The sequence below is a fragment of the Macrosteles quadrilineatus genome, unplaced genomic scaffold (genome assembly GCF_028750875.1).
Source record: "Macrosteles quadrilineatus isolate MER2022 unplaced genomic scaffold, UCM_ALF_1.0 Scaffold_5__1_contigs__length_97177068, whole genome shotgun sequence".
NCBI classification, from domain to species: domain Eukaryota; kingdom Metazoa; phylum Arthropoda; class Insecta; order Hemiptera; family Cicadellidae; genus Macrosteles; species Macrosteles quadrilineatus.
Genome location: NW_026542598.1, coordinates 20,655,614 through 20,679,124, shown reverse-complemented (window position 1 = coordinate 20,679,124; position 23,511 = coordinate 20,655,614). Strand labels below are relative to the sequence as shown.

The 23,511-nt window shown below is 34.9% G+C and overlaps 1 protein-coding gene across 1 annotated transcript; it reads right to left on the bottom strand.

The window, feature by feature from the left end:
* Window positions 1-84: 84 nt before the first annotated feature.
* LOC128995467 (uncharacterized) lies at window positions 85-22,409 on the bottom strand. The gene is made up of 4 exons (XM_054420485.1): window positions 22,303-22,409; window positions 3,625-3,754; window positions 1,660-1,726; window positions 85-410 (listed from the first exon to the last, which is right to left on the bottom strand). The coding sequence occupies exons 1-4, from the start codon at window positions 22,407-22,409 to the stop codon at window positions 232-234; spliced, it is 483 nt and encodes a 160-aa protein (XP_054276460.1). The 3' UTR covers window positions 85-231.
* Between the last annotated feature and the right edge of the window lie 1,102 nt (window positions 22,410-23,511).

Below are 23,511 nucleotides of genomic sequence, written 5' to 3'. Positions count from 1 at the left end.
ATTAGCAACAAGCAGAGTTCAGAAACAATGATCTTGTAAAGGGTGAAGTTATTCTGAAAAATTATAAAATTTCTGTGAAATAAATCAAGGGCGGAGAAACGATTTGTAAATATGCTATTGATAACTGCATGATTCTCAAAGACCAAGGCAGGAGTCAGTAGTTTCTTTCCACCAGGCCACAATGTTCCTTATCTTAGCAGTCATTTTTTAATAAACTCTGAGCAGGAATTTTCAGAATTTAGGGAAGAATTCAATATCTTGAAAAATTGACATTGAATGTCTAGCAGGTGAGGATAAATCCACTGCTGAGGCTAAACATCGGTACAACCCCTTGTCTAAGGGTCCAGGGTTCAAGATGCGAAGCGCAGAGCCTGTAGGGTTGTACTGCACTGTGAACTCGTGAGAAATACCTGAAAATATAAAGCGGTTTACAAACATATTAACATTATTTAATTAACATACACTAATTTTACATGACCGTGCCAAATTTGAGTGAATGTAAAATTCACTACATTGTACATTTTAAGCAGGATCTGTTATAATATCATAATTATTTTTTCGCTACATTACTATGAGTTGAGCTGTCTTTGTTATGTGTTTACAACCTGCGAAACATCATATTTTCAACAGCTGTCTATTGTTTACTACAGAAAGTACCATCGTTTACAACCGAAAATTTTCCACCGTCAACAACTTCAAATATTTGTTATTGTTTTATCAACTGTTCAATGAATTTTCAACAATTAAAGTAAATATTAACATTAAATTGAACGCATAACCTAAAAAATTCTATAAATTTTGTAATGAAGAAAATATTTATTCTTTGTAGTGTAGCGAAAAGTAACATTCAAAACACGAGTGAAAGTGGGTCTATACATATCCTCGACAATTTAAAGTGCTCGATAAATCTCACACTTCAAACATGGTATCAAATATGTAATGACTCACATTCTACTCTTGTAATTAAATATATTGAGATATCGGCACTAACTAGATGAATTTGTTGTATTCAATTAATTGCAATATAGAGTTTAGAATGGATTGAAATGATCCGTGTAGCTTTTTTACCAGTTTTGTGTGTAGCTAATAAAATCAGATGTTTCTTTAGCCAGGACTAGTTGACCAAAGACAGCTGGGAAAAGTTTGAAAAGGCAATAAACTGCTGACTTTTTCAGGATTGAACATGTGGACTTATAATTGTCAGGTAAACGTAAACTACTGTTGCCTACTTGGTTAGGTACCCAGCTAAACAGTTTAACCCTATGAACTCTATGGATTATTCAGTGATTTAGTTATACCTACCAATACTGTATTTTAATAATTTTTTTCTACATCTTATAAAAACAAAAGACTATCGGCTTGCTTACTCTTCTGGCTTGTACAGTCTTCCTCACTTTCACTTGTGACCTACCGTAAGTATAAATCAGATGTTTTTTTTTTGTTTTTTTTTCCTAGGACGCTAGGCACGAGCCTGGGATTGTTTTTCACATTACTTCAGGCTAGACCTAGGGGTTGCGGCATTATCACTTAGATAAATCCATTGGTGACTTGGCGGGGATCGAACCCGGGACCTCAGGGACTGAAGTCCCGCGCTCTAACCACTACGCCAGCTCGCTCCCCCCATAAATCAGATGTAGAGTGTATAAGAAATGCACTCACCAAATCTTCTGTATATTTGGTTAAGACTGTTCCTATCCCCAAGATCAGCTCTTTCCCAGACCACGTTCTGAAATATAGATTCACAATTGAAGGAAGAACATAAAAATTGTTTAAATAAGCAGATTTTAGTTCCTGTCATACCATATAGGAAAACCTACATATTTCTTACTTGTATGCTACCATAACTATTGAGGAAAGATGGATAAGAGAAATAGTTGTTTCACTGAGCTGCTGGACATAAAAAAACATGCATGAGTTTGAATTGTTATAAAGTGAATAAGAAAAAACCGAGAGCTCCGAGAACTGTACAAAGAACCGGACATTGTAGCCATAGTGAAGAGTAGACGACTGAGATGGGCAGGCCATGTAGAAAGAAGGAAAGAAGAAAGTTTGCTTAAGAAGATCGCCAATGGACAACCACGAGGCACTGGCCCGCTAGGAAGACCGAAGTTGAGATGGAGAGACCATGTCCAGAAAGACCTACACAGAGTGGAGGCATCTCTTGACATGGCGGCAGACCGGCAGCAGTGGAGGCAACTTGTTGGCGAGGCCAAAAACCTTCTTAGGTTTGAGTGGCCAAGGAGGTAAGGTAAGGTAAAGTGAAAATAATTAAATAATCTAGGTCCACCGGTTCACGTATTAGTATTGCTCCCTTGTACCGTGCCGTAACACAACCCTTACTTATTAGCATTGATAAAAAGGTTGTCCATTATTAAGGTCTCCATCAAGCTCTTATCACAGTCAAGTAACCTGAGACCAACCCTGTATTCTTTACTTCATTCACTTCAATTCCAACCAGTTCCCATCCCTATTCAACAACACATGACATATGCCTTGTCATGATAGCAAAAAGTGGCGAGGTAGGAAATCTACTCTTCTTACATACACAGTTCATACAGTTTTACTTGATAAGGCCCGTGTCACGCTACGATATATCGCAGCGATCTGATTGCACCAACAAATTGTTGTGATAAATTGGACATTGGTGTTCTGTCCATTCGCAAAGATTTTTTGCCCCGACTTCCTTTGCAATTTGTCGGTCTTTTTTCAGTTGTGATCAACATGGAAGGGATACTGTTGTGGTCCCTGCATGTAATTTGTTTGACCAGATAGTAGCGAGAAAGAGATGACGCAAACCAAGAAGTAAGTGGTGTAGTTCTTGGCGTCTCAAGAGAGAGACAAGTTTTCACAAGTGAGACTACTGATAGAGTTGAGAGATGAACCGAACGACTGGCGCATCTATTTGACAATGACAGAAAACTGTAATACGTTACGAGGCTTTATGCTGGTTGAGGCTACTGACCGAGAGAAATACGAAGAGGGCACAATCGAACTGGGTTTTGAGCTGAGGATTGCAGCAATAAGTTGAAGCGCTGTCTAGACGTTCCAACCTGTCGCTCCAACCACAATATCGTTGCCAACCATCGCCAGAAAAATTAAAAGTTTAATAAACCGTCCAATTACTGATATATTGCAGCAATCTTCGGTCCAGCGCTCCGATTATCATAACGATATGATTGGTACCGATCAGATCACTGCGATATATCTTAGCGTGTGGACAGGGCTATAGTCTTATAGAGACGTCCTTTATCAGTTCGGCATTCCCTCATTCAGTTACATCACAACCCTTATGCAAAGCCTCTAAAGCTTTTGCCACTTCATCAAAATAGACTGCTGAACAACCACAGCAAGCATATACCATGCAAAGCAAAGCATAGTGCAAATTGTTAGAACCATCTACAAACATACCGTTCCTCTTACTCCTTACGTACATGGTCTTCATCTTAACACTTTACTCAATCCGTTCACCCTTCAAAAGTTGGTGGACCTTGATAGTGGTTGACACCTTAGATTAGAGAAACCTAATCTCAGAACGCAATTCATACTTGGTGGGAGCAACCAAAATAAATATTAGTATTTATTTAAAAATAAGTAAACTACTCCATAGTTTCTTACTGTACTCACAGAAACAAGTTTGAGATGTGGAGGAAAGTTGCAGATGAGCTCTGCACCTGCAGGTCCGAGTCTGTAGTGTCCTCGGCCCACACGCACCCGACCTGGGCGTCCATGCACCTGCTCATCATAGAACGCCCACCTACAAACAATACAACTATACTGATACTGTTCATGGAGAATGAATACACTGTGACCTAAAATGTTAGATTTTGCCCCCTAAACCTGTGCCTAGTCCTGCCTAGAGCATCCCTTCCAGCCATAATTTGTTGACAAAATCCAGTATCTGATAGGGTCCTAACAGGGGAATATCCCTCATCACTATCAAGTACAGCACCGAGACTCTTGGCGCTCTTGCAGCTGAATACCTCGCAATCTGCTGAAAGATGCTTCAGGGATTCTTCCATTGACTGACAAAATAGACATCATCCCTTAGATGAGTCATTCAGTTATTACTCAACATCTTTTGGGATATTCTTTAGTAAACACAACTAGTTTCGTTTTGTCATCCTGCCCTTGCTAAAGCAGGATTATCTCGTTTGTTCCCTGTCTTCTTTTTTCTGGAGACTTATTTGCCGTCCCCCTAGTCTCCAGCTTTCTTTTTACCAAATTTTTAACATTATATATTTGTATGAATACTGTTCCCACAAGCCAGGGATTTGGAAAGTCGACCCACACAGAGACAAACGTGGGGCAAGGCTGTTAACTGCAAGATTTCATCAGGTCTGCATGAAACAGGACATTACATGGATATCATGGTGCTGTGGAGCAAATGGCATCTTAGGTCACCTGTTTAAAAGTAACAGCCTTAGAGAAAAGGGGCCAGAAATGTGGGTGAAGAGAAGAGTAGACAATAGTTAGATAAACACAGTTAATCATTGTGTTTGAAAACTGGAAACATGAATTATAGGGCAGTCCCTGTTCAGTTGTGGAAGAGAGTTAGTTGTGGAAGAGAGTTAGTTGCGGAAGAGAGTTAGTTGTGGAACAGGGAGGCTGTCTGTCAATGTACATGCCACCGGGGGATGGGATTACAAACCCCTAAGCCAAACAAAAGTACAGTGTACGCTAAATAGCAAAGGGTCTTCAACTAGAAAACCAGGAGATGTGGAGGAAAGAACTTGAGAAAAAGGTTAAGATCATGACACCCCTACCTGTTGAAGCTTATGTTCTGCTACTACTTTCCCTCTCTGTCACCGTGTCTCTCTTGTTCTGTGTAGCTCTCATATATTCTTAACCTTTATTCGTCCATCTCCTTTAAAGCCTGTCTTTCCTCATTATGACATTTGTCTTAGCAACTGGTTTGGTTAACTCTCCTGGCAAAATTATGGCATACCATAATGACATACTTGTGTTCTCACTCAATATGAATGCACAACGAGTGTATAATGGAGTAATGTGATATGTGGGGCTCTATTAAAGACTAAGATCAGCTGTTTATTTATACTTATACCGGGCCACACTTATCAAAAATTCAATGATCAAGGACAGTGTGTCCAGTTTTCAACTACCTATCAAAAAATTATTTTCTGGCAATCTAACTGGCGACTTTCTGAATGTTATGCAAGAAAAGATAACCCCACAGATACTAATTGATGATTTGTATGACTTTCACGGTTTCGTCGTGCATAGATTATATCATAATGAATAATGAGATACTTATTTTTCAATAAATGAATCGTACAACAAACTCATCAGATTGAAATACTCTGCAGACTGCGAGGTGGTCAGGTTCTATTGTCAAGCAAATGTTTGAACACGTCATTCCATTATTGGTCCGTTCCTTGTCTCCGAACGTTTACAGTCCGCCGTTCCCCGTCTAATCGATCTTTTCGCACGTCCTGCACGCGGCCCTCAGCTACCAATCTGTTTCACCTCTCCTCTGTCAATCAATTTCGGTCTCGCAAGGAGTTTCCTCTTTAGAATCCCCGACATTGTGTCGACCTTCCAGAATAACTGATTACTCAAGTAACCAACCTTTAAACACTGGCGTCCCTGTCTCCAGCGAGTTGTGAAATTCTTATTGTTCGCCCCTAGCTGGCTCGTTGGCAAGGGAAACTCCATGCAAATGCTTTGTATGATTTTATTTTGCAAGATTATATTCCATTAATGTTGTTACAACAATTAGCTTCTTTCGATCTTGTTTAGTGTGTTTTGGCAGCAAGCTACATCACCGATAAGAGATATTTGTTTATAAATTATTTAATCTATCAAAATTATATATTTAGTTTGTCTTCGATAATATATAATGTACGGGTAGCCGAGTGGTTATAGGCTGGTCTTCAAATCTGAAAATTAGAGGTTTAATTATATATGAGGTCTAGTATGGACCCAGATACGATGTGTTGTCAATTAAATGTTACATGCAACAATAGGTCGACATAGTAACTCGACGATAAAAGACAAGGTAACATATCCAATTACGTTAAAATGCAATAAATGTTTTTGTATCCAACGGAATTGGACTAATTCAAACAGACACGACCGGTCTAAAAGTTTTGAGGGACTTCTGTCCATTAAAGCAGAGTTAAATCAATCAACAATGTTAATTTGCTAGCTGATAATCCGTGACAGGTGAAGCCAATGCTTCGGAGTATGTATGGAGATATGGATCCACCAAGTTGAAAACAGATAGGTTTTCTAGCGAGGTAATCTGTAATTTTCAATCCCGTTTACGAATTGAACATATATATTACGAGTGCGTAATATAAATAACGGAAAGTAAATAAAAGAAACGTCTTATAACACTTAAAACATATATTTACGCTTATACTGTTACTCACAAGACGGTAAATATACAAAAACGATGGTAAGTGGTGATCGATTTCGATTGGACACTCCAATCATCATCAGACCCAATAGGCGAATGACAAGAATCTTGAATGGCGTCCCTACTTATACCCTATTGGCTACCGGAAGCACCGGCCAATACATTTTTGTAAGTACAACTGGAATCAAAATGTATTTGTTCATTAATCAACTTATTTCTATCTTTACATTTTTCCTTATAAATATACAATTCTTCCCAAGCATTCATTACATATCCTTTCTTACAATTCTTTAAAATATCTAGACTATCCTCCATTTTTCCTAGTGAGTGCCCATTTTGTAACAGGTGTTGTGCGACATTTGATCTTTCCGGTTTGTTGTTCCTCCACGCAGATATGTGGTTTTTGAAGCGGTTTACGAAGTTCACAGTCTGTCCAATGTAGAAGCTATCACAATCGTTACAATTGATTTTATAGATGCCCGAAGTGTCAAATTTGTTACAATCTTCTATTTTTGGATGCAGTATTTTACTCATGGTGTTCTGAGTCCTGTAGGCTATTGAAACTCCGTATTTCTTGAATCTGTTAGCAGTCCTTTGTGTTGTAGTCCCCGTGTAGCTAAATGTGATATATCTGGTGCTTTCCTCTTTTATCTCTTCTAATGTTGTTCTGCTGTGTAGTGTATTCTGTCTATCGATTTTTCTCCTCGTCTTCCTTGCGATGTCCTCTATCGTCTTGGTTCGAAATCCATTCACTTGGGCGATCTTCTTAATGGTGTCCAGTTCTTTTTTCCTATTGGCTTGGCTAAGTGGGATCTTATAGGCTCGGTACAGCATAGATCTAAAGGCTGCGGTCTTGTGGATTGTCGGATGGATAGACTTGTTGTTGATTGTAGTGTCCGTTTGCGTAGGTTTCCTGTAGATGTCAAACTCTATCTTGCTGTCTTTTCTCTCTAATGTGAGGTCCAGGAAGTTGATCTTTTTGTTTTCTTCAAACTCGTTGGTAAAGGTGAGGTTTGGGTGGTGGCTGTTTAGTGTCTGCATAATCGTTTCATGCTCCTGCTCCTGGGCTTGTCTGAAGATAACAAGAATGTCGTCTACATATCTAACATACAGTTTTACATCATGATTCTTTCTTAAATTCATTAACATTTCTTTTTCCTGGTGCTGTAAAAATATTTCTGACAAAATTGCCGAAAGTGGACTTCCCATAGCTAAACCATCTGTTTGTTCGTAAAATCTATTGTTAAATCTAAAATAATTTTGCTTCAAAACAGTCACAAGCAATTTTACAATCTGATTGACATATGCATCGTCTAAACTATTCTGCAAATCTGGTTCAGTTCTTCTTTTTCACAGTAAAGTTGTTTGATCATATTTTTGATGAATAATACCTCTCCTTGTTCCTTTGTTCTTTTAGCGGCAGTGGTGTTACAGTTGACCTTGATTTTAGCGTATTGTGGTGTAATCCTCTTCTTGATACATTCTTTGTTGAAGTAAATATCTGCAATCTTCATGGAAATCTTGATTCTTGTATCCCTATATTTTGCTGCTAACTTATCAGAAACTGTAGATCTTGTTAAATGTAGGCTTTTGCAGAATAGTTTAGACGATGAATATGTCAATCAGATTGTAAAATTGCTTGTGACTGTTTTGAAGCAAAATTATTTTAGATTTAACAATAGATTTTACGAACAAACAGATGGTTTAGCTATGGGAAGTCCACTTTCGGCAATTTTGTCAGAAATATTTTTACAGCACCAGGAAAAAGAAATGTTAATGAATTTAAGAAAGAATCATGATGTAAAACTGTATGTTAGATATGTAGACGACATTCTTGTTATCTTCAGACAAGCCCAGGAGCAGGAGCATGAAACGATGATGCAGACACTAAACAGCCACCACCCAAACCTCACCTTTACCAACGAGTTTGAAGAAAACAAAAAGATCAACTTCCTGGACCTCACATTAGAGAGAAAAGACAGCAAGATAGAGTTTGACATCTACAGGAAACCTACGCAAACGGACACTACAATCAACAACAAGTCTATCCATCCGACAATCCACAAGACCGCAGCCTTTAGATCTATGCTGTACCGAGACTATAAGATCCCACTTAGCCAAGCCAATAGGAAAAAAGAACTGGACACCATTAAGAAGATCGCCCAAGTGAATGGATTTCGAACCAAGACGATAGAGGACATCGCAAGGAAGACGAGGAGAAAAATCGATAGACAGAATACACTACACAGCAGAACAACATTAGAAGAGATAAAAGAGGAAAGCACCAGATATATCACATTTAGCTACACGGGGACTACAACACAAAGGACTGCTAACAGATTCAAGAAATACGGAGTTTCAATAGCCTACAGGACTCAGAACACCATGAGTAAAATACTGCATCCAAAAATAGAAGATTGTAACAAATTTGACACTTCGGGCATCTATAAAATCAATTGTAACGATTGTGATAGCTTCTACATTGGACAGACTGTGAACTTCGTAAACCGCTTCAAAAACCACATATCTGAGTGGAGGAACAACAAACCGGAAAGATCAAATGTCGCACAACACCTGTTACAAAATGGGCACTCACTAGGAAAAATGGAGGATAGTCTAGATATTTTAAAGAATTGTAAGAAAGGATATGTAATGAATGCTTGGGAAGAATTGTATATTTATAAGGAAAAATGTAAAGATAGAAATAAGTTGATTAATGAACAAATACATTTTGATTCCAGTTGTACTTACAAAAATGTATTGGCCGGTGCTTCCGGTAGCCAATAGGGTATAAGTAGGGACGCCATTCAAGATTCTTGTCATTCGCCTATTGGGTCTGATGATGATTGGAGTGTCCAATCGAAATCGATCACCACTTACCATCGTTTTTGTATATTTACCGTCTTGTGAGTAACAGTATAAGCGTAAATATATGTTTTAAGTGTTATAAGACGTTTCTTTTATTTACTTTCCGTAAATTTAATAACACGTACAATGCTGATCAAGAAGTTATTTAATATAAATAACTATTGTCGTCCAAGTAGATTGCCATCTTTATGGATAAGATGAAGAAAATGTTTGCTACGTCCGGATAATGCAAGGGCATGTTTTTTTTATTACAATTTGTTGTTTTTTTTTTAGGTTCTTTTCCTACTAGTTTAACCAAATGAATAAACTAATTATTAACGATAGCTCGTCTTCTGTTGTTATAACAAAAAATCACAAATCATTAAATTTACTCTAAAATAACATTGGCTATAAACAACAATCATGTCGAAATTAACGCTCAGTGTCACCAACATGTACCAGACATATAGACTAGCTTCAGATTTTTACAAATTCTACCAAGTACAAAGTCTATCTTTTATTAAGTCTACTTGCGTTAGTTTGTCTATTACCAATACCTACAGGATTCAACAGGAAGTATTAATCATATTGTGATATAAACATAATTCCTTTCTTACCGTGCACAATGTATAGTATAATCGGTCGGAAAATGTCTGGGGATGACATCAAGAAGGCCTTGACCAAGTGAGGTACGTTTCCGCCTCAGTGACGTCGCACGCTAACGTTTTGTCACGTTTGACAGTAGTGGAGAACTGCCGGTTTTACCTCACTTTAGACACGTTTTTCCCATGTTATTCTTATGGGGATTATTTTTGGCCACCAAATCTAAAATCCTGATCTTTGCCTGCAAATCCCTATAAAATTGTCAAACCTTATTTCTTAGTTATTCCCCATAAATATATTCGATATTAAGCAAAAATAAAAAAAAAATCATTTATTGACCCATGTATGTGTATATGTATAGTAGTATAGTTTGTCGCAGCCGTTTTTTGAGGTGCGTCGTCATTTTTGGGCCAACTCCCCCCCCCCCCTCACCCCCTCACCACTCCCCTCTGCCCCATGCACAATTGCTAGTACATCTACCATTCCCCTTTCCAGTTGATATATTATATTTCTATTTCAAAATCACTCGGCTCATGGCGTGGGCGCGCTCCTGACTCATGGTTGTTTCTTGCCTCTAGTGGTGACGTGGTGAAAATGTCACTCACTTGGGCTTGCTCCTTGCTAGTCTTGGATCTGTTGAAGTAATTTTTACAAATTTTTAATTTCTAGCTGAAAATTGTTAAAATTTCCAAAATTTTGAAATTTTCAAAAAGTCTATAAATAGAAGTGGCACAAATTTTTTTTTGTTATATATAAAAATGAGGCCCACCTGTCAACACTGCTCCGTGTCGCTCTCTACCAAAAGTAATATGATTCGTCACTACAAGGCAATTCATCAAATGAATGTGTGCAAAGTTTGTGATTTAATCTGTGAAAATAACATGACTCTAAAATCGCATATATTACAAAGTCACAAGACTTGTAATTTTTGTAAGAAAAATGTTGTTGGACATTTTAAAAGACATGTTAATTCTTGCATGAAATGTCCATACACAATGATTAAATTTGTGGGTGAATCGATTAGAGCTGAACTTGAAAATAATCTCAAGTCTTGTCCTCTACCGATAAAATGGACTTTAGTTAGGAGAATCAAATTTATAAAATATTCAATGGATCAAAATGGTAAATTAGTTAATGAAAAAGAATGTATAGCAGATTTTCGAAGTCTTACTACCTTAACTATTGAGAAGAGAGATTTAAAGCCTCAAATTGAAAATGCACTTTCAAAGATTGATGCTTCCATACACAAATATCAAGCCCAAGGCAGTGGATGGATATATGACCATACTAAATATTGGCAGTTGCATGTTTACAAGTATAAACCCCTAACTCCAAAGTCATATATCCCCACACCAAAAAGTATTCAATCAAAACATGCTGTTTTAAATATAAAGAATTCTGACAATAGATGCTTTCTTTGGTCGATTTTAGCAGCTTTACATCCAAGGTATGCAAACAATGCTGAAAGGGTTTCTAATTATGTACCCTATGAAAGTCAGTTGAATATGACAAACATAAAGTATCCTGTGAAAATATCTGATATAGATAAATTTGAAACACAGAATGATATAAGTATTAATGTATTTGGGGTTGAATATGATAAATTTATATATCCATTAAGAACGACTAAACTAAATAGTAATACTCACATAGATTTATTATTATTACAAGAAGGTCGTAAATCACATTATTGTTTAATTCGTGATTTTGATAGGTTAATGTTCCACTCTACAAAACATGGCCATAAGCAGCATTTTTGCAAGTTGTGTTTACAACATTTTTACACTAATGATATATTAGAACGTCATGTAACATATTGTAAAAGCTTTGATGCTCAACGAGTGGAAATGTCTAAACAAGATACATTACAATTTAAAAACTATAAATATCAACTTAAAGCCCCATATGTAATTTATGCAGATTTTGAATGCTTTATAAACTCTAATATACATATTCCATCGGGATTTGCATTTGTCGTAGTAAAAGATTCAAAAATTATTTCTGAAGAGTTGTACAGTGGCACAAATGTTATGGATGTGTTTTTTGAAAGATTATTTCAGGCTTATGATTATATTAAAAATCAAATGGCAATATATATTCCTCTTCAAATGACCCCTGAGCAAGAGGTATCTTTCCAAAACTCAACACATTGTCACATTTGTGAAAAGCCCCTATATTTTGATAGGGTGAGAGATCATTGCCATTCCTCTGCGTGGAGCTGCCCACAATGATTGTAATTTAAACTATAAAGTAACAAAGAAAATACCAGTATTCTTCCATAACTTGAAAAATTATGATGGTCACATAATAATGCAACATTTGGGAAAGTTTAATAAACGTAAATTAAATTGTATAGCTAAAGATATGGAAAAATATATATCATTCTCTGTTGATGATTTAGTATTTTTAGATTCATACAACTTTCTGTCCCTTCCATTATATAAATTGGCTTCCAATTTGAACACATTTAGATTCATACAAAATCCACTACTACAACGTAAAGGTGTATATCCCTATGAATATATGACGGGACCAGATAAGTTCGCAGAGTCTCTACCCCCAATTGAAACATTTTACAGTTCTATAACTAAAGAACATATCTCTCCCAATGAATATGAACATGCTAAAAATGTATGGACCCATTTTAATATACATAATTTACAAGAATATCATGATTTATATCTTAAAACAGATGTATTGCTACTGGCTGATGTGTTTGAGACATTTAGAGACCTGTGTTTAAAAGATTACAAACTTGACCCTGTACATATGTATTCACTTCCTGGACTTACATGGGAGGCCTGTCTTAGAATGACAGGAATAAAATTACAATTATTCAAAGATGTTGACATGCATTTGTTCATAGAAAGTGCGATCAGAGGAGGAGTCAGTATGATTTCTACACGTTACGCTAAAGCAAATAATAGATATATGGGTGAACACTATGATCCCAATCAAGAGAGTGTCTATTTAATATATTTAGATTGTAACTCACTATACTCTACAGCAATGTGCGAGCCACTGCCTGTGGATGGATTCAGTTGGACTAATGAGATAGACTACAAATATAATCAAAATGATGAGTTTGGATACATTTTAGAAGTTGATTTAAAATATGATAAAAGCTTACATGATTTACATAATGACTATCCATTAGCACCAGAGAAAATGAATGGCAAATTAATACCTAATTTAAATGACAAAACTAAATATATTTTACATTATAAAGCATTACAAAAATATGAGGAATTGGGTTTGATTGTAACAAAATACCATAGAATTTTAAAATTTAGACAGTCTAAATGGCTTGCGCCCTATATTAATTTTAATATTGAAAAACGCAAATGTGCTAAAACTGATTTCGAAAAAGACTTTTATAAATTGTTAAATAATAGTCTCTTTGGTCGAACAATCATGAATCAACGCAAGTTTCGTGATATATATCTCAAGGATGAGTCACTATTAACAAAATATGTCACTAATCCAAGGTTTGACTGTAGCAAAAAGTTTGATAACAATTTACATGCTATACATTTAAATAAATTAGTTGTAAAGTTTAATAAACCAACATATTTAGGAATGACCATTTTAGATATCAGTAAAGTAATAATGTATGATTTCCACTATAATTATATGTCAAAATTTAAGAACAAAAGATTTCTAATGACAGATACAGATTCATTAATGTATGCTATAGTTACAGAGGACTTTTACAAGGAAATAGAATGTGACTTACACTATTTTGATACCTCTGGATATAGTAAAGACCATTTCTTATACTCTGATAAAAATAAAAAAGTCACTGGAAAGTTTAAAGATGAATTAGGTGGTCATATTATGTATGAATATTGTGGTTTAAGACCAAAGTTATATTCTTACATTCCTCTAAAATGGTTATATGAAGAAGACAAGCAAGCTTTAGAGGTGAAGAAAGCTAAAGGAGCTGATGGTGCCACTGTTAAACATCTCCTCAGACATCAACATTATTTGAACTGCCTTGCAACTGGGCAAGATTACTATGAGAATGTGACAAGAATTAAATCTATAAATCATCATCTTCAAACCTTAACCATGAATAAAAAAGTACTATCCTTTGACGATGACAAGAGGTTTATTCTAGAAGATGGCATCAATACTCTTGCGTTCGGTCATTATAAAATCGATGTTCAAAATGTGTAGATGTATAATAAATGCAAATGTTAAAAAAATCTTTCATTTATTTACCCTTACCATCCTCTTGAAAGAATTGGTCAAACATAAATCTATATTTGCCATTATTCTTTGACCTTTCTTTGTCTATTACAAAAAAGCCATATTTAGTTTTATCCCAACATTGATGACAGAGATTTTTAAATTGGTCAAATGAAAAGTCATTACCAACATGATTGTGAAATACATGTTTTAAATTTAAATCATCTTGTTTGAATAATATTAGGAAATTTACATTATCACGTAAATGTTTGTGTACTTTGCTGTAAGATTGACACAAGTAAAAACAGTTAATATTTTTATGTCGACCCATTGAGAAAAATTGTGTAATATTTGGACTATTTATGTCATCAAATACAACAACTGACTGTGATTTTACATCATTTGGTGTGATTTCACAGTCAGTAAACGTGTGTAATTTCACTTCATCACACAAACTAAATATTTCAATTATTTTTTTATATTTTTCTTGTTCTAACGATTTGGATATTAAATATAAGTTTGTAAATTTTAATCCTTCCTTTCTTACAATTAAGTTATAAATTACAACCGTCTTCCCACTTCCACTTGGACCGCAAATAACACATCGAATATTGGTAGGAAATAGACCCAACTTCTTTGGTATATTTTCTTTAGTATGTACTATTTTAAATTTGTGTTTTTGTTGAATAAAAGACATTTTTTATATAATAAAAATGGTAAAAAATGTTAATAAGAAAACATGTAAAAAGGGCAAAGGTTTATTCCTAAAGCCTTACAGAGGTCGAGGGTTATTGAATACTCTTATAAATAACCTTCCATTTCCACTTCACATACCAACATATCAATACTGTGGACCTGGGACGAATGTACGTGAGAATTTAGCTAAAAATGTACCTCCAAAAAATAAACTAGACTCTTATTGTAAAGAGCATGACATATTCTACATGAATAATCCTGATACTGCTGCTCGGAACAAAGCAGACATGAGATTAGCAGACTTAGCTTGGACTAGAGTAACGGCGAATGACGCAAATCTTGCTGAAAGAGCTGCTGCTTATGCTGTGACAAATTTGATGAAGGCAAAAGCAAAAATGGGAATGGGATTAAAATTTAATAAAAAAGATGGACAACTACCAGCTGTTAGAGGCCGCAAAAGACGTGCCTCACTTCAGGGGGGTGTACCTAAAAAACGAACTAAAAAATCTAACACCAAGAGTAAAAGAGTGCGGAATAGTTAATTTAGACAGTTCATCTGGCACACATTGGACAGCATATCGTAAAAATAAAGATATTGTAATTTATTTTGACCCATTTGGAATCCAACCTCCAAAAGAAGTAATTAAATATTTTGAGGGATATAAAATCTACTATACAACCGATCAAATACAAGATTTAAATAGTTCTATTTGTGGAATCTTATGTTTATCATTCATAAAAAATCTTTCTTTATAAAAATGGATTCATTTACTATAACATTTTCGGGTACAGAGCCAGAGCTTAAGTCGGTGTTCTTTCCTCCCATAGAATTAAATGATGATTATGTAATTGGATTAGTTGATTTTCAAAGTTATAATTCTATATTTAATGTGAAAAAACATCTAAATACTTTAACATATTACAAAGTAGAGAAAAAAAATTACCAAAAGGAGATATCTCAGTTGATGATTTAAACCAGTTATTAAATGGTAAACTTAAAGTTATAATAGATAAAAATGGAGAAGCATTAATTAATACTAAATCCAAACTTTTATTCAAAGGGCTTATTCCAAAATTAAATCAACTTAAAGGCAACAAATTAACCATTGGAGAAGGTGATGATGTTTTCTATTATGACCACAATGCTCCAGTTACAATAGAAATTTCTGAAGGAACATATGAGGTGGTTGAGCTTGCAAAGGAAATCCAAAAGCAAGTCCCAGACTTTTTCCTTACAGCTAATAATAAAACTATGAAAGCGACACTACTTTCTAGCCACGTGTTTGATTTTACAAAACCATGTTTAGGGTCTGTTTTATTGGGATTTAAAGGTGTTTCTACTCCTGGTGTTCAGTTTGAATCTACGAATAAAATAAACATTAATAATGTAAATGTGATTAGAGTAAAATGTAATATTGCAAACGGGTCCTATTTAAACGGCAACAAATCACACACAATACATAGCTTTTATCCAGAAGCTCCTCCTGGCTACAAAATTATTGAAGTTCCAAGAAATATTATATATTTTCCTGTAAATAAGAGAAGTTTAGATGTTGTCAGTATTACATTTGCAGATCAACACGACAAGGCAATTGACTTTAACGGAGAAGAAACTACAATTACTTGTCATATAAAAAAGATATGAGAATTTATAAGAATTTATCTATAAGTGTACAAAATGCTAGGTTCCTAAAGTCAATAGGACTAAAGTTAAAATTTTCTATTAATAAAAATGGAAGATTTTCTAGACGTTACAGGGAAATCCCAATTCGATGATAGTGTGGTTAAAATTACAAATCACTCCTATGTTCCCCACAACACTTTAGCAATAAATAATTCTGATGAAATTCGAATATGTATTAATAATCAAGATTTGCTAACTCTCCCGTGTAGGAGTTATCTGTATATTAAGGGAGAAATTGAAAATCATGATAAAGGTCATTTTATAAATAATGCATTTGCGTTCTTATTTGATGAAATTAGATACGAAGTTGCAGGTAAGAAAATAGACATTGTAAGAAACCCAGGAATTTCTAGTCTTATGAAAATATTGAGCTCTTACAATAAAACTACTAAATTGACAAATGTAGCATTTGATTCTGATACGAATTTAAAAGAGTTCCATAAAGGTGGCAAGTTTAGTACATGTTTGCCATTAGAGCTGTTAATGGGTGTATTCGAGGATTTTAATAAGGTATTAGTAAATGTCAAACAAGAATTGGTGTTGAAAAGATCCAAAAATGATTTGAATTGTATATTAACAACCACTAGTGCTCCAGCCAGTGGCACTGCTGATACGATTCCCAAAATTACACTTAACTCAATTCAATGGGTGATGCCACATGTGATACCATCAGATGGAGAGAAGTTACAATTACAAAAGATGTTATTGCAAAATAAAAATTTGCAAATTGCATTTAGAAGTTTAGAGCTGCATGAACTTCCATCATATCCCAATACCACAAGACATACATGGTCAGTAAAGACATCTTCAAGTTTAGAGAAGCCTAGGTATATTATATTTGGTTTCCAAACAGCTAGGGATAATAGTGCACAAAAAAGAACTGATGAATTTGATCACTGTAAATTAAAAAATCTCAAAGTATTTCTAAACTCTGAATATTATCCTTATAGTGATTTAAATCTCGACTTTGAAAATGGAGATGTCTCTAAAGCTTATGAGATGTTTATGAGGTTTAGAGAGACTTACTATAATACTATCCCAGATCCTATGATTAGTAGGGCTGAGTTTATGAAGAAATATCCACTAATTGTAATAGACTGTTCTAGACAGAACGAAACAGTGAAGGAAGGAATTGATGATATTAAATTAGAGATTGCAACTGCAGAAAATGTGCCAGCAAATACATCTGCATATTGTTTGATAATACATGATAAAGTGTTTGAGTACAATCCTTTGTCAAATGAGATAAATAAAATGTAAATAAAAGATGAAAAACATTCAACAAGAATTAGTTGACTCTGCAAATCAAATACGAGAGAAATATAGAGCTTTAAAACGTGGCAAGTTTCTAGAGGCTGAAGAGAGGTTCCAAACATTCCAACCTTTAATAGAGCCATTACAAGAATTAAAGAAAATCACATCAGAGAGTCCTCGAATGGAGATACTCCCAATGACTCCATCTAGAATATCAATGATACCAAGATTACAACCATTACAACCATTACAACCATCCACCCCACAGAAATTAGATTTTGGTCTTTTAGCATCAGACTATTTAGGAAATTACCTCAGTAAAAGTAGTATGACAGACACTACATATGGTATTAGACGAGAAGCAAATACATTTTTTATTGGAAATAAGGAAGTTGATATTGCCAATGATGATGTTACAGTTGCAAATAAAACCTACAAGGGGACAAAAGGCTTGTGGCAGTTGTTAACTTTAAAAGAACCTGAGGATTATACTCAGGCTGATTTGCAAAATTATAAAGACATTTTGGAAGCTACAAATGGGCATTTAAAGAGTTACAAAGATGGTGCACCAATTTCAAGTAATAGACATACTAAATATCTTAATATAATTAAACCTCTTTTTAAATCTGTTGGTGAAGGTTTGAGACAAGTGACTGGTAATAAAATAGACTATATTTATTGGGATGATCCTAATGAGCTTGTAGATAGGTTAAGACTTCTTTGGCTAAGTCGCCAAGCCGGTAACTCAGGAGTGGATAATGAAATAGATTCCATTATTGAGGAATTGAGAGAAAGTGGTATTATTTATTAAATAAAAATATGTTTATAGATAAATTTTATCGTTTATATAATCCATATAATAAGCCTGCAGAACCTAGGGCTAGTAATGAACCTACTTTAAATTTACAAGACGATAGTTGGAATGGTTTAAACTGTAAAATTGGTAATGTTAAAGATGGGGAGTTTGTAGATGATGTATCAACTTTGGGACAGACATTAACTAGAAAAGGTGATGTCTTCTTACAAGGTAAAACTAAATATGAGTTTTTAGAATCTAAGAATAAAAATTGGAATGCTAAAAAACAGAAAATTACTAATGTGGAAAAGGGTGAAAGTTTAGATGATGTGCCCACTTTACAACAGACTTTAATACGAACAGATGGTGGTACATTTGTACAAGACAATAAAAATTATGAATTTTTAGAATCAGAGAATGGTGTTTGGAATGCTAAGAAACGGAAAATTACTAATGTAGAAAAGGGTGAAAGTTTAAATGATGTGCCCACTTTACAACAGACTTTAATACGAAAAGAAGATGGTAAATTTATACAAGATGATAATAATTATGAATTTTTAGAATCAGAGAATGGTGTTTGGAATGCTAAGAAACAGAAACTTAGCAATTTGATGGAAGGTACAGATAGTAAAGATGCTGTGAATGTTTCACAAGTTCCAAAAATGGAAGCAGGCTATTGGAGTTTTTATAATAAAAGGTTAGTACGTGTTAAACCTGCCATTGATGAAACTGACTGTGTTATAAAAGAACAGACTATAACTTTTGATAAAAAAGAAAAATGTTGGGATGCCAAAAAACAATTTATAAGAAATCTACCAGAGGGGGAACATTCGGATGATATTTGTCTAATGTCACAAGCTATGCATTACGATGGATCAAAATTTGTATATGGAGAAAAAATTTTTAATTTGATGGAATATAATCCTGATTTATTAGTTGCTGACCCCACATCTTTGAGTGGATTTAAGTATATAGATAATAGACCATATATACCAGAAAACTATGTTTTTAAAAGAATGGAAGATAATCTATTGATTGGGGCTAATGGTGATGTATTTAGAGTTACAGGAAAGGATGATGTTATAAAAAATGAATGAAATTGCATACGAACTTCATAAGCCTGCAAGAAAGAATTTCATTAGAAGGTCTTTTAAAGTATTGGGTATAAACGAAACTGTACAAATAGATTTAATTGATATGCAAAACTATGCTAGAGAAAATTCTGGCAATAAATATATTTTAACTTTAATAGATACATTTTCTAAAAAAGCTTATGCTGCTCCACTAAAGAATAAGACAGGGTTGGTGGTTACAGAAGCCATTAAAACCATTCTACCAAAGGGGGTTAAAAACATTCAATCCGACAATGGAAAAGAATTTTTTAATCAATATTTTAGCAAACTAATGAAAAAATTAAATATTAATCACTATCACACATTTTCTACAACTAAGGCTGCAATTGTGGAGAGGTTTCAGAGAACTTTAAAGAATTGGTTATATAGAGAATTTAGTGCTCAGGGGAGTTATAAATGGTTGGATTTACTTCCAAAGTTAATTCGAAAATATAATAATAAAGTGCATAGATCTATAGGAATGAAGCCTAACCAAGTGAATATTAAGAACAGTAAATATGTGCATGAGAGGTTGCATGAAAGGACTTCTAAAGTATTGCAAGTTAAAAAGCCAAGATATAAGGTAGGTGATAGCGTAAGGATTTCCAAGTATAAACATGTTTTTAGTAAAGGTTATACTCCGAATTGGACAGGGGAACTATTTACAACAGCAGAAGTAAAGAATACAAAGCCTGTGACTTATATCTTGAAAGATGAAAATGGTAATATAATCAGAGGAGGCTTCTATACAGAGGAGTTGTTAAAGACCAAGTATAAAGACATGTATTTAGTAGAAAAGGTAATTAGGAGGAAGGGTGATTTATTGTATGTCAAATGGCTTGGGTTCCCAAGTAGCCAGAACTCATGGATTTCCACAAAGGATGTCCAAGGGAGCATGCCCGCGACCAGGAGCGCGCCCACGCCATGAGCCGAGTGATTTTGAAATAGAAATATAATATATCAACTGGAAAGGGGAATGGTAGATGTACTAGCAATTGTGCATGGGGCAGAGGGGAGTGGTGAGGGGGTGAGGGGGGGGGAGTTGGCCCAAAAATGACGACGCACCTCAAAAAACGGCTGCGACAAACTATACTACTATACATATACACATACATGGGTCAATAAATGAAATAATTAGTTTATTTTTTATTTTTGCTTAATATCGAATATATTTATGGGGAATAACTAAGAAATAAGGTTTGACAATTTTATAGGGATTTGCAGGCAAAGATCAGGATTTTAGATTTGGTGGCCAAAAATAATCCCCATAAGAATAACATGGGAAAAACGTGTCTAAAGTGAGGTAAAACCGGCAGTTCTCCACTACTTTTGACGTATATTACATTCACATTGAGAAGAATTATGAAATCAAGAAATTGTTTAACTATAATGCCTCTTACTTTAAGTATGGTAAATATTTGCTGGAATATTGGTACATGACAGCGTGCACAATTTCAACTTTCAAACAGTCTAAATAGGACAGATCACGTCAATATATTTTTTTCATTTTTTCTGGAAAATTTGCAAAGAAAAATTTGAAAGATTGACGCTTTTTTGTAGTTAATTTATGTTAGTAAAAAAAATATCGTTATAAGGGGGTTTAACATTTCAAAACTAAGAGCTAAGCTTTTTCCCACTTTTTATACTTATTTGTAGTTTTGGAATTCCAACTATAACTTTTGTTTACGGTACGGCACCATAAAACATGGAGCCTTGAATTTTCACTAATCGTTCTTATCGAAGAGGAGTATCTCAGGAGCATTACCAGAATACCAAGTCATAGTGTGGACCCGTCATAAAAAACTAAAATATTTCGATTGCGTTAAAATAAAACTAACCAACTTGACAGAGTGTATATGTACATAATATATTATAAAATATACATAGGCTAATAACGCTAAGTTCTACAATCAGCACCCTTTTTGAATAAAGATTAAATTGTGTAGAACAACTTAGCAATCAGAATACATTTTATTGACAAGAGTTAACCATTGAAGCGGTGAGGAAATCGTAATTCACTATCGAAACCATGAACCTGAAGATACATTTGAGCCTAAACTTGATTATTTAAGGGTGATTTTTCGAATTGATTTGTTGATTTTATTTGTAATATTGCAAATATACACTAATAAACTCTTATAAAGATTTGATTACATTTGATTATATATGTCCAACCCGTATACATGCAAGCAGCTATTGCCTAAGGGGAACGGCACAATTTTAGCTATACTAAAATCTATTAATTTAAATGTTAGATCAATTAAATTTGAAATTTTTTTCTCCATTCCCCGTATCAGTTTACCCTTACCAAATAAATTTTATATAGTTTTAAATGCAAAGTCCTTGTTTTTATTAAATTTATCACCATTCAGTGTGAACACATTCATACAAAGATTACCTGCAAAGAAATTCTGAGTTTGTCCGATTACTGACCCAGGCAAACCCACAGTCACAAGACGAGCGCCTCTTACCTAGCCTAAACCGATGTATTTAGTTTATAGTAGCCTAAGAAGTGTAAATGTATCAAACTATCAAGATAATCATTACGCAGCCAGTGAGAAGAGTGAACACTTATCACGCAAAGGCAGAAGCCTATGTGATAATGTTTTCTATTTATATATTGTAATGCTACTTTATTACTTGTAGTAATCATGATTGATTTTATTCATTTTGGAGAATCCGTTACATTTACATTTATTTTTAAAATAAGAATACTTTTCAGTAATCAGTCAAAACTCACTTGCGAGGAGGAAAGTACTGTTGCCATGCGGGGAACACTCCCGTACCATCCACGACCACCACCGCTACCAAGAGGAGGATGTAGGAGGTGCGCGTCCAGGCCGTCATCTAGGGAGTGGTGAGTGGAGAGTGGTAGAGTGGCGCTCCAGGAGCGGGGGCTCGGGTCTATGACCACGGCCTTCCCCAGCTCCTTCAGACCTTCACTCCTCATTCATACTTCGTCTAACGGGTGAGCGTCCATACGATGCACCTCATCAAGCCTAGAAGAATGAGAGTGAAATCTATAACGTAACAATGCCATTTTTGTTCAAAATACAAACAAAATAGTTGCATTTCTTCCTTAGCGACATCTGTATCTCCGTATCTCGATCGAAACTTGAGATGTACATATTAATAATAGAGGCAAAGCCGACTAGATAGATCGATGCAGTTAAAACTATGGTTTAATTTTGAAGGATAGTAATATTTAAGTTTTATATAAACATAAGATGAGGTTTGGGACGAATAATATTGAATTGTTAATATTTAATACTTGAAGATTTTTGGTAGAAAGAATAAAACAAAAACTCCCTTTAAACATTATGGATGTCCATCATGAGCTGTTGATTGTTCTCTGCAGTACTATCCTATCCTAATAATTAGTGCAATTCGTTTAAAAGGCAAAAATGTGGTTCGGATTCCACCATAAACTGTAGGTCCCATAGTTGCCAATGACTGTATGGGATATTAATTAACAGCTGTGTCTAAGGAACATGTCAACATGTCGCCATAAGTCAATAACAAGACTACAAGATCGCGCCACTCACCATATACTCATCTCCATAGGCTGGTTTTCTACTCCAGATTGTTTGGACGACTGGGAGTGTGTTTTCATTATCCTGACTGTCCGGATGATTGTAAGATGTTGGCTAGTTTGCATCGTTCGGATGACCACAAATGTGCTGACTTTGTACGGATAACCGGGAGTATATGTTTATATTGTCCGGATAACCGGGAGTGTTGCTATCTTTTTCAGGAAGACCGAGAGTTGGTGACTTTGTCAGTAAACCGGAATTATTTGTTATTTTCTCCGGATGGCCGGGAGTGTTTCTGTCATTTCCAGAAAGACCAAGAGTTGGTGACATTGGCCGGATGATCGGGAGTGCTGGACTTTGTCCGAATGACCGGGAGTGCTGGACTTTATCCGGATGACCGGGAGTGTTGGTGACTT